At 40.0% G+C, this 16,722-nt stretch overlaps 1 protein-coding gene across 1 annotated transcript in view; it reads right to left on the minus strand.

Annotated features, from left to right (window-relative positions):
- Window positions 1-16,722, minus strand: part of HAO1 (hydroxyacid oxidase 1) — a 64,991-nt gene that overhangs the window by 24,497 nt on the left and 23,772 nt on the right. Inside the window, exons 3-4 of the mRNA XM_004697838.2 lie at window positions 10,533-10,788; window positions 1,816-1,991 (exon numbers count right to left, since the gene is read on the minus strand). Coding sequence (XP_004697895.1) covers window positions 1,816-1,991; window positions 10,533-10,788 — 432 coding nt within the window. The remainder of the gene's footprint in view (window positions 1-1,815; window positions 1,992-10,532; window positions 10,789-16,722) is intronic.

A 16,722-nucleotide genomic window follows, 5' to 3' on the forward strand; every position in this document is an offset into this window, starting at 1 on the left:
GGGGGGGGCTCTACTTATAAGACTCTCCTCAGTCAGAGATCTGAATTTATGTATTTATTCCTCGTAATTTAGCACACAGAGAGTATTATATATGTTTATGGAATGAGTGATTGAGGGGGTGAATAAGTGAGTGGATTAATGAAAGAGTAAATGAATGAATGTGGCATTACCTCAAGTTAATATAATTGAGTATGACCATAGGAAATAGCACTAACATTCATGGATAACAACATGGATGCAAATTATGTGAGTGAAACTACTATTTAAAGGTGCCTTCAGTACCAGGTTAATGTTATTGAAGCACAGAAAGTTTGAATGACAATAATGATCAACAGACAACAGTATAATGATACATGTTCAACATATGCCCACTGCTTGAAAGTTATATATCACCCAAATCATTCCGTCCATTAGTTAATATTCATGAGTTTCATTTCTGCATCGATGAAGATTGAATTGTTAAAGTTGGTGACATCAGCGTTTTATAAATAGAGAGTATATTTAGCAATCAGATTCCAATACATCCTAGGAGCATATTGGTTCTCAGTCCTGCTAGCCCAGAGAGAAGTTAGTAGACTCTCTCATTGCAGCACCACTTACTCCAACATTTCAGTTAAAATATTTCGTTAAAATAAACAAGTGAGAGAGAGAGAGAGAGAGCTCATGTACTCATATATACGTGTGTTGTTTGGCAGTTATATAACTGCACTTAAATTTTTTTTAAAGGCAAGAAAACATTTTGGTGGATCAACACATTTACACTCCAAAATGATTAAGTCAATGGTTCCTCCCTGTGGGATTTAACTATGTATACACACAGATGCTGGAGAAGCTGGAAAGGTGCTTGATAACAAAGGCTTGATATCTGTGAATGATTATGCCCTAGCCAACTATTCTCTACAGAGAACTCACTGGAAATTCACAACACTTAATGTTTGTCCTGGCCATTTGTTCTAAGGAGCAAAAAAGTTAAGCAAAAAAGCCAGAGAGCTCTACGAAATGTTTGGATATTATACCATCATACTCATATTTAGGATGTTTCTTTAGTCTGAGAGCAAAGTTTTTGGCTACCACAATGAATCCACGATATTTTATCAAGTTCCCTAATTTAATGACAACTTTGTCATCCGACAATGGAATTCTTTATAAAACCTGCTTCAACAAAAATAACTTCCTATTTCACAAAATCTAGCTTAAAAACAAAAACAAAACCCATTGCCAACGAATGTATTTCAAACTGCCTCATTACTTTAGACTTAAAAACTCACTGCCATCGAGTTGATGCCGACTCATAGGGACCCTACAGGACAGAGTAGAACTGCCCCTATGAGTTTCCAAGCCTCTAACTCTTAATAGTAGTAGAAAGCCCTGTCTTTCTCCCCGGGGAGAAGCTGGTGATTTCGAGCTACCATCCTTGAGGGTCATAGCCCAATGAATAACCACTACACCACCAAGAAGGGGAAATACATGCTCACTAATACCAAAAGAAAGAATTGAGAGCTAGACTACCTCTCTCTCTCTCTCTCTCTCTCTCTCTCTCAAACCTGCATCTATTTATGGAAGCTTTGGAGACCACAGCCTAATTGTATCATTGGACAGCTGAGGAAGTTGAAGACCAAATTGCTGAAGGATATCCCAAGGGGTACACATTCCGTGAGTTAAAGAATGAGTGAATTTCTGACAATGTGTCAAAAGATTGAATATTTCTTTTAATTTCCATGTAATTTTATTCTGATTAATTAACTTCCCTTAAATATAGCATGACCACATAGGATGATAAAATCAACACAGATACAAGGAAAAAAATAAACAAACCTCTCAGAATGCCTTTTGCAACAATTGGTAGCGATGTCAGTCCTCTCAACCATTTGATATCCTCCCAACTGATAGATGGGTCTATTGCTTTAGCCACATAGGCAGCAAGTCCACTGTTGTCTCCGAAGTTTTCCTTGGGACTAAAAGCTAAATCATTGGTCTCAAAATTTTTCATCCTGCAATAAATACATAGATCAAAAAAATTTCTTTAGGAGAAAGTTCGATTTCTCTTAACACGTCTTTTCAATGTAAAAATAAGAAAGAAAAGTTGCCTCTTTCAAATCAATTGGCTGTTTATCCTCAATCACCTACAAGTTGGTTGCATGTATATTTTCCATTCATTGATGTGGAAATCCAGGCTAAATGTGACAATCTATTTGTCTGTATCGGTTACCTAAAGTTTACGGAACATCTTATTGTCGTCGTCGTGGGCGCCATCTGGTCAGTTCTGACTCACCTCAGGCTCTGATTATGTGAACAAATAAGCTTAAACGAAAAATATGTGGCGAAGTCCAAATAGCATTTCCATTTTAAACCAGTTTATAGAAGTAGATGGTTGAATTGATGCCATTGTAAGGCAGCTTTACAGATTAATCATAAGGGTCAAAGTTTGTGTGGTGAAGTGTGATATACAAAGTGGGTTTGTATACCAAAAAAAGGCTGCAAGATGGTCGTTCAAACCCATCAGCTGCTTCCGAGTGAAAAACAATGTGGCACTTTGCTTCTGTCCATCAAGATGTACAGCCAAAGAAACTCGGTGGGGCAGCTCTACTCTGTCCTTTAAGGTCATTAGAGGTCACAAGCAACGGTACAGTAATGGGTCCTGGTCGTTTACCAATATGATCACATTGGATTTCACTTTTTTAATTTGGGGTAGATAGATACATCATACTTCCAATTTTACATTGGACATTTTACATTAAGAAGGACAGCAAACAGAAGCGCAGACGGAGACAGTCCCAGGAACGGAAAAAGCATTTGGTGACATGCAGGCCCTAGCCAGTCTCCTGAGTCCTCAGCTCATTGTCTTTGCTTAGAGCCCAATTGCATTCTGGAGATTGAAGCTGATTTCAGGAAGACTGAAGTGTCTCTGTGGAAATTGTGAGAGGAGCTTGGAACCGCAGTGGCACGTGCTCACAGCTTCGGTCTGTTACCCTCTAGATTATGTTGCCTGGCCTGCGCTGTTGTGGTGCCAGTGGTCTTGGTGGGCGTGTGGGAAAACGGAAAGGTCTTTCTAGGAGATGATCTCTTGCTTTTCCCTCCTCCAAGTTGTTCCCTCTGAGGCCTCTCAATGGCTGTTTCAAGCTTTGGGACAATCCTATTCAGTGCATAACTTTTCCAACTATCAACACCTTCATTTATCTGCTTGTGGCTTTTTCGTACTCCTGGAGGTTAATTGACTAACCACACACCTGACTGGAAGGATTAGGGATGTTGGTGTGTAAATACTCCAGCTTCCTTACCTCCTGGGTAGATGAGGCATGGATTCTGCATGAGCTCCCAGAATTTCCCAGAAGGATTAAGCTTCAATTGTGCATAGTTTTAGCTGTAATAGTATACCCTTTGTTTGCTGTCTTCCACTTCCAAATCTGCCACACGTATTCTCTGCATTACCCCAAATGAATTGTTTACACTTAAATCACTGCTTCAAGAGGAACTCAAACTAAGACACAACCCCACTGAGTTGCTGACCTGCTCAATATAGAATTGTGTTAACCCATCAGTAGTAGATGTATAATCTTTTGTCAGTTTGAGAGGATTAAGAAGGAAGGGGTAGAATCTAGCCTCTCAATCAGTTCATAGCCAATGAGACCTATGTGTGGGCAGGGTCTCTCCTGAGGATTCTGAGGACGCTGGTATTCGTCCTTGGAGGCAAGAGACACACTCTCTCTGCTCACTCCCTGGGAGACATTGCAGTTGACAAGACACATGGAACTACACTAATCCCCTGAGCTGCAGGAGTCACATGGAGACACCTGCCAGCGCTGAGATGCTTACACCACTGGATCCACAAGGCTTCCCACACACTGGTCTGTGATCTTCCTGTATTCAGTGTCATTGCATGTGTTTCAGGAGTCTGAAGAGTACTTTATAGATTGGTATCTGACATATGGGCTAATATCGGACTTATGGACTTGATCTGGATTGAGCTGGGATGTTTTCTTAATGTATAATTACTCTTTTTTTTTAAATCAATTTATTGGGGCTCATACAATTCATCACAATACATAGATCAATTGTGTAAAGTGTTTTCTTACACACATATGTGTCTTTATGGATTTGTTTCTCTAGTCAACCCAGACTAACACACCATCTCAGACCTGAAGTAGCTCATCTTGTGCATGACGTTTTTCTCTTGCTGTAATATCTTGATATCCTGACTAATTCTTGGTTGCTCGCCAAACTAGGACCAACATTATTCTGCCTCCACCTCTGACCTCTCTACTTAGTGGAAGTTCCTCTGGAATCATACCAGCACACCAGTACTACCAATATGCTAGAACTGCTTACAACCCCCGGAGCCGGCTGTACCTTCATTTCTCTAAAGGACTGCCTTTCAATAATGACAATGCCCTAGAGTCACCTCACGCTTCTAAATATTATAAATTGCTTTACTACTCAATCTGCTTCTTATGCAAGACTACCGATGTACTTTGCTGATCTTTGTCTTAGTCGTCATACTCCCCAGCTCTGACACTAAACATAGAAAATATGTGGCGTTGACTAACAAATTTTCATCTCAACGTAAGTATATAGGCTCATCATGATAATATTTCTTTTAAAATAAAACACTGTTTGATTTCTTTTTTTACATTGTAGGGACTTTAAGTTAAACTGTCTGTATACTTTGTTTTATTTTAATTTTTAATCAACTTATTGGGAGCTTTACAGATATCATAATATTCCATACTGTCACAAGTACAAGCGTGTTCCTAGTCGACATAACTCTATTCATGCCATTGGCATAGTTTTCTCAATAGGCATTGAACAATTCCATGGACTCAGATGGCTACTGAAGATCGTAGAAAATCCCAATTCTACCCAGAATCATCAGGCTCGGGTAGTGATTTGACCTGAAATGCTTGGACTTATCGTTTTCTCAAGCCACTTAGGGTATACATTTTATCACAGACCTTTGTCTCCTGTGGTCACCCTGACTTGAATTGAATTCAGCTAACATTCGAGTCAATAAACCTAGCTCTATTTCTGAGCCTTCATCATCAAAATGATACTAAGTGACCAGTACATTCCAAACATTTAAATAATATTGTTAGTTAGAAAATAGGCTCAGTCTGTCTAATCCATGCCAAGACCAGGGGGGAAAAAAAGGAAAATATCTGTATGTGTATATACTCTGCACAGCACCTCCTCCCCCCCATCCCGAACAAGCTACAGTGTTTCAGCAGGGGCAGGGTGAAAGGGTGAAATGGATAGGAAAAAACAGAAACATGGATAAAATTATATAAATAACTGTTGTTATTCTTGGATGGGGAAAAGCAGATCAACACTTGAATGAATGTTGCCTTACAGAAATTTCAGGGCACAATGAAGCCTTGTTATTACTCTAAAACTTTGTTCAAAGCCAGGAGCCAAGAAAAAGTCTTCAGAGATCTTGACAGAGACCCACGATGAAGTGTTCTACAGTGACTCTGAAAGAAACCCCCGGGAATGCCATTTTTATTCAGTTATGACACATACATAAAACACACACACACTAAACCCGCTTCTGATAACCGGAATATTCCGCTCCGTAAAGAAGGAAAGGGGAAACACCAAAATTATAACACAATTACATGGGACTTGATTCTCCGAACCCTGATTTCCTCAATAACCTAAAGGCAAAGGAAGAATTCGATCTTTGTGAAGTATTCATCGTACAGTGAATGGCTGTTAAATGTATTTTTAATCTGATATACAAATTGTTTCTAAGTTCTAAAAACTAAACCAAACCCGCTGTCCTACAGTTGATTTTAACTCAGAAACCCAAATGTTTCTGAGATTAGAAATCTGTACAGGAGCAGCCAGTCGTCACATGCTCCCAACATGATGGCTGGTGGTTTGAACAGCTGATCTTACCGTCAGCCGCCCAACACCTAGCCCACAGTGCCACCAAGGTTCCTTAGTAAGTTTCAAGCCAAACTTGCTGCCACCACCAAGTCAATACTGACTCCCAGTGACCCTAAAGGATGAGATAAAACTGCCTCTGCAGGTTCCCGATAAGAACTCTTCATAGGTTTAGAAAGCCTCATCTTTCTTGGAGCTGCCGGTGGTTTCAAACTATTGACCTTGTAGTACTACTGAGCCCCCATGATGGCTCCTTATTTGGTAATCAACTTTCTTTGGTAGTTGCCATAGTTTTATGAGGCTAGATTAACTTAGTAACTACCAAGAAATTTAAACATCATAAAATGTCTTAGAGTAATATTAAGAACAAAGAGCCCTTAATGTTACTAAATTAAAAAAAAGAGGGATGGGGGAGGGAGGAAGAAAAAACACATTTATGGAGGGTTTAGTAGTATATTGTTATTGACATCCTTTCTTTAGATGGGCTGTGTAAATACATCTAGTATGTTTCCTTAAAAAAACAAAACAAAACAAAAATATCCCTCCAGATTTCATACCCCTCATGCCTAAATAGTGTTTTGAGTGGCTTAAAAAAAAAAGAGGAAAAGTAAAATTGAAATGGACTTGCAGTGCTTAGTGACAAACAAGCTCATCTCAAACAAACCAACCAAAAATAGGAATCCCTGCGGGCACAGAGGGTGGATTGGACTGCTCATCGCGAGGTTGATGGTGGTTCAAAGCCAGCAGGCACCAGGTTGAGAGAAAGATGAGCCGGTCTGCGTCTACGCAGACTTACAGCCTTGGAAATGCTCTGAAGCACTTCTATCTCTTTTGTAGGGTCACTGTGAGTCAGAATTGACTCAAAGACATGGGTTGGTTTTTTCAGTTTAACATTACTAACAACGAGTCCTATTGGGAATATTTTATTATAGGTAGAGATAATATGACTTCACAGATAAAACACATCTGTCTATGGTGCAAACAAAATTGTAGATCTCAGGATATCATGGCAGAAAGAGCCTGAGAGAAGATGGGTAGCTATTCATACACTATATCGCAATTGGCATGTGAGCTAACCAGTTGCCATCAAGCCAGTTCTGACTTAAGATGAGCCCCAATGTTCCAGAGGGTTTTCAATGACTAATTTCTTGAAGATCAAAAACCTTTCTTCCAACCGAGTGCTGAAACCTTCTTCTCAATCCAGGCACTCTGCAACATGAACTACCAGCTTTGTGTTAAAGAATCGGCTGTGTGGGGAGCTAGCTCTGGCTCTTTTTCCATGGTCAAATACGGCCATCAGTATTCGCCTCATTGGGAAGCTACAGTGAGGAAGTTACCAGATCAGTGCCATCACAAGTCTCCCACTGCTGTAGGGGAAAAGATTTCCACAAATGTAGTAGCTTAAAGCAATACAAACATATTCTCAGCTAAGCCCTGGAGACCAGACATCTGGACATGGGTCTCTCTGGATAAAATTCAAACTTGGGGTTTCTAACCACAAGGTCAGCAGTTCAAAGCCCCCAGTTACTCCTCAGGCTAAAGATGAAGCTTTCTACTCCTATAAAGAGTCTAAATCTCAGAAACTCACATGGTCAGTTCTACCCAGTCCTATAGGGTCACTGTAAGTTGGCATCGACTCGGTGCCAGTGGGTTTGGTTTTAGGTTTGAGTGTTTCCCCTATGGAGCTAGGGGCCAATCTGTTCCTTGCCTTTTCAAGCTTCTAGAGGTAACCTGTAGTCCTTCACTGATGACACCTCATCACACAGGGACCATCTGACTATAGTAAATCCACCCAGATAATCCAGGACTATTCCTGGATTTCAAGACCTCTGATTTAAATAAACCTTCACAGTTTATTTCTCTTATGTAAGGCAACATACTCAAAAATTACATGAATTTGAACTTGAACATCTTTGAGAGGACTTTATTCTGCCTGGCACAGTTTTCCTAACAAAAATAACAACAACAAAAATGCAGCGGCTAGTAGGTCCTGTACAGAGTCTACCTTCACCAATCTCTCTCTCTTTCCCCCTGCTCCTTCTCATATTCTTTCAATCTCTCCCTCTCCCTTCCCTTGCTACTTTCTTTTGTTCTCCAACTGTGTATGTATTCTTTAATTATAGTTTGGTTTTCTGATATAGAGACATGTAGCTTCATCTCTAATGTCAAGACTTGGAGCAATACTTTATAGGCAGAAGGAACAGCCACTTGGAAGGCCCCAAGACTTTCTAAGACTTGAGCATTCCTGGTACCTGGAAGGAGCATCCGAGAGGCCAGTGTGACTGGGGAAGGGTGAGGGAGGCAGTGCTTGGCGAAATGCTGTGAGAACTCATGAGCCTGTTCAGGAAGCCTGGCTAGTCACTTACATCATGAGGCTGTCTGGGAAGCTAGTGGGAGCCTGGAGTGGAGGACAATCTTGATTTGACTGCATAATGTCATCTATACCGGCTGCTGGGATTAACAAATCAGCTCAGGGCTGAAGAAATGCCTTTGGGAAAACTGCAGAGAGTAGGTGTCATGGTTTCCGGTAATTATAGTCAATGACAGAAAGTGACACTCCTCCCACCACTGCACTCAGGAGCCCAATCTCAACCTGGCATAAATGAGCCACCCCCATGGGACAGGGGCAAGACAAACCGCAGGAATCATTCTGTTGGCCAGTGAGAGCAGAGAATTTCCCTTGACTGTCCCCTCGTGTCTCGGGAATCTCCAGGCCAGTTGTAACGCACACACGCACATGTAATTTGTGTACAGGTCTGCACGGAAGAGCCAACCCTGGACTCTCGCTGTCCTTAGATGCCAAGAATGGAGAGCCTACCCCCACCGAGGCAGGGAGGCAGCAAGGGCTGGAAGGAGCCGCTGCTTTGCAGACTCATTCTCCTCTGGATTTCCTGCCTCTTGCGCCTGCCAAACCCAGCTTTTGAAAAGCCAGGCTTCACCTTCTCGCAGTCAGGTCAGTTGCAGAAAGAGACCTGATCTCATATCAGAGGTAAAAGATTCATTTGGGAGGTGGATGTTACCTCGAGCGGAAGCCTGGGCCTCCCCTTTGTGAGTGCTGCCTGCCTTGGAGAGCTGGATGTGGGCTACGGAGGGGTGACCAGAAGGTGCGGACCCGCCCTGAAGTCCAGCAGGACAAACAAGGGCAGTGTACACTCTGGGTAGCCGGGGTGACCCAGGCTATGGGGTATTTCCTGCGTTCCCCATCACCTGGATGTGTTGCTCATTATTTGATCATCTTCAGATGGGAGAGGCGACAAGCCCGGGAGCCACAGCTTCTTCTGCGTACAACAGCGGCTGAAAGGGGCCTTTGTCTCATGCTCCTCCACGTCAGCAGGGCAAAAGCCCAAGAGCAAAGTAAAAGAGGAAAAGCAAGTCAACCTTCTGGCTCCTCCTGGAGTAGCCCCACCACCGAAGCAGCAAGAATCACAAGTCAGTATTAGCGACTATGTCATTCCCATCATCCAGGTAGATAAACCTACGAAACATGCTTTGTTAATCAGAACAAGAAAAAAAAAGTTTAAACTGAAAAAAAAAGAAAGTGGATTATTTAGGAGGAGGAGGGAAAGGAGAAGAAAAAGTAATAGGAAATTCCTTTTCAAATGTCCAAGGGGGACTATGGGGGATGCTTACGATTAGAAGCCTGGAGAGCAGGAAATTAGTTATTTGGGAGGGGAAAAATCATAATCAAAATAAGAAGGACTGAGGTAACTATAGATTTCATATTGGGGGATTTTGAAGTCACCTGCTCCCTGAGGAATTTGGCAAAATGTAGAAATATGCCATAGAATTTTGGTTTTCTTTTGTTTTCTCATAGAAAGACAGGGGGCTAGCCAGCCCAGTGCATGGAAGAATCTGTGGACTAGGTTTGCTGATGGCTCTGCAGGGAGAACCCATTTGGTTTCTGTCATTGGGATTACAAGTATAACAGTGGTGACATAACCCAGCTAACTTACACCTGGTTCAATAGCAAGAGTTAATTCAAAATCATTTTCTGCTTATGTGGACATATACAGTAGAGCTACGTGTCAGATTTATGAGGCTTATATATTTGTATGTGGACATATATGTTGGTTGAGATATACCTTACTCATTTATATGAAATTTCTAGCATCTGAAAATCTTCCTGTCCTTACATGGAATACAAATTTGGTTTAAAATTATTTATATTTTGACTTTTTTTACAGGGTTACTCCTTTGGGGAGAATAAGCATTGGTCAATATGAAATGAAGTCTAGGGTCCAAGTAAGCCACCCTTCACGTTCTCACATCCGTGATAGAGGCTTTGGAATCTCAGCATTAAAATGTCATCCATGTCAACTAATATTTTTATCCCTGCTCACAATCTGAAGGCCATTAGGCACCTATCAGTTACATGTTGGTAAGAACAATTTTGGTGGCACCTGAAAAAGGGGGGGGAGGATAACAGTGAAAAAAAACAATTCTGATTAATTGGATGCTCTGTGATTATTTATCCTATCATTCCTAGACAATATTTCATTTAGCCATTCTTTGCCACCAACACATTTATGAAATTCTAATTCCCCCAGGCCTCTCAAATGGAAACTAGAGAACACGTTTGGAGTTGTTACATGAAAAGATCAAAAAGAAAGAAAACAGCTCAGAGATTCCAGGGACCAAACATTTACAGCTACCTGAGTTGTGGAGGCAGCTTGAATCGGTTACGCACATCGTCAAAGCGGTTGCCTAGGTAAGGTGTATCCACTGTCACAAATATGGCCTTATAGCCCATCTGCTCAGCCCGCTGCACTAGTTGTTTGGTGACTTCACGGTCCTTGTAGATGTAGAGTTGCAACCATCGAAGAGCATTGGGACCAGCCTCTGCCACTTCTTCAATTGAGGAGGTGGCCCAGGAGCTCAGCATCATGCCAGTTCCAAGTGATTGGCAGGCTGAGGGAGAAAACAAGATCAAGGTAGGCCTGGTGTCTTTTCTCTCCAGACCTTCAGATTGCAGGTCAAGGTACAGAGACATCTGCAGGAGGAATCTGGCGATATAAAGTTGAATCTTTTTGTTAGAAATATTCATTACTTTCCAGACCCTAAATTGATTATGAAAATTTAAATAAGTCAAATACTTTTGCTGTATGTAGAAGTGAAAAAGTTTGAAAATCTGAATATCAAGACTAAAGGAATTGGTTAAATAGCAGCTCACAAATAAAATAAAAGCTATATAAACAATACAGCTAATATAATACAATTATATATTTGGATATAGAGAGATGTTCAGTTATAGGAAATAAAGAAAAAGTCTATGAAAAGACTTATGTAGCACAATTCCCCATTTGGAAAAAATGTAATTATTTATATACAAAATAAACTATAAATGTTAATAAGGGGCAGGAGAATTGTGGGTAGCTTTATTTTTTTCGTGTGCTTTAATTGTTCTTAACATTATTTTTAAAGCTTTAGTAATGATATATATTTCACTATTTACGATGTCTTCTAAAATTTTGCAAATGTATATTCCAGAGGTCCCAAGTTTATCGTAGTGACTTGAAGTCCTTTGGGGCACAGTAATAAGAAACAAGTGCAGGAAGGACTGATTCATCTACCAATTTTTCTAGAGGACTTGAAAGAACATGGCTTATAGGATTCCCACCTAAAAGTAACATTGGAGGTGCACTCACTGCCATCCGGTTGATTCAGACTCCTAGTGACCCTAGATAGGGCTTCGTAGGCTGTGAATCTTTATGGGGTGCAGACAGCCTGATCTGTCTATGGTGGAGCAATTAGCAGCCCAACTCTTCTTCCCCAGTACCTCCACTCCTTTATCTACAATGTACCAACAGATGAATACAACATATGAAATTGACAGCTCCATAGCATTCAACTTCCCTGAGGGTCCACATAGACGGTTCAAAGTCATTGTCCTAGTGGTACTCAGAGGGGGATGGTGAAAAGCAAATGAGATACTGTTTTTAAGTGTTTGAGACGTCAAAGGCACCCATGCTTCCAAAACCTTCAGAAAGAGGCAGAGTCCCAGAGGGCTTCTTAACAGCACAGATGGTGGGATCCACCTCTGGAGTCCTGGAAAAGCCAAAGAATGTGCATATCGAACCTGCTCCTAGGTGGTGTGAATGCAACCATTCCTGAGATCCCCACGTTGACATTTCAATACTCAGAATCAACTGCATCACAACTAGTTTCCTTTCTATTTTTATTTGATAGGAAAAGGCTAAATTTAAATTGTATTAAGATGAATCGTGTTTCTGACAAGTGATACTCTTCCTAACCTTGAATTGTCTTTATGAGGAGCCCTGGTGGCACATCTGGGTAAGGGTTGGGCTCTGACTATAAGCTTGGCGGTTCAAATTCACAGCAGGAAGATGAGGTTATCTGTTCCCATAAGGACTGATAGCCTTGGAAACCCTACTTCCAGTTAACAGGACTCGATGGCAGGAGGTGGTTCTTTCTAAGCTGCTTTTAATTCATGCATCCAAGGTCACAGGTCAGATAAAGATTTTCTTGGAGGTCATCTTGTCCACAAGCCACTAATCTGTTCCCTCCAAGGGCTCCTCTGAGAAGCTCTCTCCTAGGGATTGACTTAGGAAACATTGTCAATAAACTATACTTGATTAAGAAGTAACTCCTATTAGTGCATCTTCCCTAGAGAGTTCTCTTAGAGAGAAGGGAAGGTTAGCATCTTTGTTGGCATTTTATCAGTTGAAGAAGCTGATATTACTCCAAGATGGAAAGTCTAAGAGCAAAACTAAGAAAGCTTCATGCTTCCTGGAACAAGCATATTTCATCACTGTGATTATTTATTACTATAAAGGAAAATATTAATGAATTACAATAATGGTTCTCAACACAGTTAATGTGATAATAAGCTAAAAGAGCCAGAGGTTATATAAGGACCAGAGAGATAATCATAACCCCTCCTGTTCCTCCTAGCACAGACTTGAGATTCCAGTGGTATGTACCAGTTATAAACATTCTCCTTAGTAGAACATCAAAATACTTCCATTCAAATTGAAATACCACCACTGTTCTGAAATATACTGCACTAGAGCCCCTTTGATGTCCTAATGTACCTCAAAGACTACCACATCTGTCCTTTTTCAAGAACTTTTGGACCTACCCACAATGAGGGATGGAAAGATTAGACACCAGCAGTGCTGGCAGCATCCAGAATCCTCTTACAGCCCTGGACTCCAGTATCACTTGGTAATAATGGTCCACAGCCTCTAAAATGCTGACTATTTCAAATAATATCACCATTCTCTAAGATAGGTGAGGGATAGATAGGTAGATCAGTAGGAAGATAGGTAGGTAGGTAGGTCAGTAGGTAGGTAGGTAGGTAAACAGATAGATAACCCTGGTGGATTTGTCAGGTAAACACTGTTAACTACACACCTAGTGGTTCAAGCCCACAAGCCAATTTGAGGGAGAAAGATGAAGATATCTGTTCCCATAATGATTTACAACCTTGGAAACCTATATAGAGCCACTATAAGTCAAAATTTCAAACAACCTTGCCTATGGTTGGGCTTTACACAGACACATAGATACATACCTCTCCATCTCCCATTCTCCCATTGCTTCTTCAGGGGCAAAAAGTAATTTTTTTAACTTTAAAAATAATGTAGTGATATTGATTGATTTATGCCAAGAGAATACATGTTGTATTCCTTAACTTCTGCCTATCGTTACAAAACTTATCAGCCAGTTTGTCAGACTGTAGTAGGTTGCATGTTGCTGTGATACTGGAAACTATGTCACCAGCATTTCCAATACAAACAGGACCACCCAAGTTGAAATTTTTCCAGCAGAGTTTCCAAATTAAGCATAGACAATAAGAAGGAATAGGCTCTTCACTTCTAAGGAATCAGCCACTGAAAACCTTAGGAACAGCAGTGGAGCATTGTCAGATATAGTGCAAAGGCTGTCTGCTTTTGAGCTGAAGGCCCTGGGCATACAAATGAGGCAGGGCTGCTTTCTCCAAGTAGAATTGACCAAGATGACGTGGATGGACAGAAGCTTTTGAGACCTTCATTTGCAGATGGAGCGCAAGTCAAAAGAAGGAAAAAAAAACAGCTGTAAATGACCATTGGTAATAGGAACAATGAAAGTATGAAGAATGAATCTAGGAAATAAGGCAGTTCAGTTAATTATTCAAATTTACGCATTAACCACTAAAGCTAGTGTTGCAGAAACTGAAGAATTCTACCAACTTCTTCAGTCTGAAATTGATCAAACATGCTATCAAAATGCATTGATAATTATTGGTGATTGGAATGCAAAAGTTGGAAAGAAAAAGAATGAGTAGTTGGAAAATATGGTTGTGGTGATACAAATGAAGCTTGATATCACATGATAGAATTTTGCAAAACAAATAACCTCTTTAGTTCAAATATCTTTATTCAACAATAAAAATATCAGGTATACACATGGATCTCAGCAGATGGAATGCAAAGGAATCAAATTGAGTACATCTGTGGGAAGAGACAATAAAGAAGCTCAATATCACCAGCCAAAAGAAGGCCAGAAGTTGACTGTGGAACATACCATCTATTGCTCACCTGTAAGTTCAGGTTGACATTGAAAAAACTCAAGACAAGTCCACAAGAAGCAAAATCCTACCTTAAGTGTATCCTACCTGAATTTAAAGCACATCTCAAGACCGGTCTTCATGCATTCAATGCTAATGCGAGAAGACGTGAAAAGCTGTAGGATGACATCAAGAAGACCATACATGAAGAAAGCAAATCTTTGATAAAATAAAAAAGAAAGAAAAGATTAAAGTGATGGCAGAAGAGACTCTTAAACCTGCAAAAAATGATGAAGTAAAAGAACTGAACAGAAAAATTCAAAAGGCTGCTTGAGAACTAAAGTATTAAAATGAAGTGTGCAAAGACCTAGAATTTAAAAAAAAAAACGAAAAGGAAGAACTGACTCAGCACATATCAGACTGAAAAAAGTGAAGAGAAAAATTAAAACCTTGGATTGTAATACTGAAAAATTCTATGAGCAAGACATAGAATGATGCAGAAAGCATCAGGATAAGATGGAAGGATTACATAGTGTCACTGTATCAAAATAACTAGTCAGACTTCAACCATTTCAATAGGTAGTATTTGATCAAGAACCAATGGTACTGAAGGAATAATTTCAAGCTGACTGAAAGCACTAGTCTAAAACCAGGCCCAGTAATGGATGGAATACTAACTGAAATGTTTCAGTGAACTGATGAAGCACTAGAAACACTCACTTGTCTATGCCAAGAAATTTGAAAGACTATCTGTGCCCACTCCAAAGAAAAGTAGTCTAATATAATGTGGAAATTATTAAATAATATCATTAATATCCCATGCACATACATTTGCTGAAGATCATTCAACGATGTTTTTGAGCTGATGTCAGATGGACCTTGAGTCAAAGCAGAGTTCCAGAGCTGTTTACTTTTGTTTTATCGATTATCCAAAGGCATTCAACTATGGGGATGATAACAAACTTTAGATAACATTGGAAGAATAGAAATTCCAGAATAGTTCACTGTAACTATTGAGAACCTGTACATGAATATTTCAGGAGGCAGTTAATTGAACAAAACAAGATAGTACTGAGTAGCTTCAAATCAGAAAAGATGTGCACCAGAGTTTTACCCATTCACATATATACACAATCTGTATGCTAAGCAAATAATCCCAGAAGCTGGACTATATGAAGAAGAACTGAATGTCAGGATTGGAGGAAGGCTTATTAGCAACCTTCGATATGCAAATGATACAATTTTGCTTGCTGAAAGTCAGGTGTCCTTGAAATCTTTGCCAATGAAGAAAAAAACTGCAGCTTTCTGTAAGAATTATAACTCAATGTAAAGAAAACCGATTCCTTGCAATTAGACCAATAGCATTATGATAAATGTAGAAGAGATTAAAGGATTTTATCTTGTTTGTATCCACAATCCATGCTCATGGAAGCAAGTCAAGGAATCAAATAATGCAGTATATCTGCTACCAAAGACCTCTTTAAGTGTTGAAGAGCTAAGTATTAAGGACTAAGTTAACCCTGACCCAAGCAAAACTGTTTTCAGATTCCTCAGATGAAACTTCATTTCATGAAAGTTGGGCCTGTTGTCAGGAGAGGCTCGTCCTTGGAAAGAATATCATGCTTGGTCCGATAGAAGGTTGAAGGAAAAGAGGAAGACTCTCAACATGGATTTGCACAGTGGCCACAATAATGGGCTCAAATATAAGAACAATTGTTAACAGTGGTTCAAGATTGGGCAGTTTTGTTCTGATGTACATAGTCCTTATGAGCCCAAACTGACTAGACAGCACCTAACACCATTAACAACTTAACTTGCCTGTGCTAATAATCCCATTTAGGGATTGATTCTCTTAATCTAATGAAGCATTATAGGTTTAGTATTATATTATACTACTAAATATTTTATTTTAAGTAAATCTCTTTTGAATTATAAAAAGAAATTAAAGAAGAGATATGAGGGAAGAGAAATTCCAAGCCATATGAATGTCACATAAATGCAGAAGCTCAGAAGAAACAAGAACTGTCCCCCGGAGCCAACACAGAGAGAAAGTCTTCCCTTAATCCTCACACCAAAAAACCCAAATTCATTGCCACACTCAGCATATCTGAAAGAACTAAGGAAAAAGTTCAAGCTTCAAGTTGCAATATGGAAAGATTCTATGGGCAAAATATTGATTGATGCAGGAAGCATCAAAGAAGATGGAAAGAACACACAGAGTCACTGTAACAAAAAGATCTTGTCTACATTCTACCATTTCAGGAGGTTGATGAACTTGTCTACATTCTACCATTTCAGGAGGTTGATGAACTTGTCTACATTCTACCATTTCA

Source organism: Echinops telfairi, unplaced genomic scaffold, assembly GCF_000313985.2.
Source record: "Echinops telfairi isolate 266 unplaced genomic scaffold, ASM31398v2 ScPeMD7_5592;HRSCAF=6446, whole genome shotgun sequence".
Classification (NCBI taxonomy): domain Eukaryota; kingdom Metazoa; phylum Chordata; class Mammalia; order Afrosoricida; family Tenrecidae; genus Echinops; species Echinops telfairi.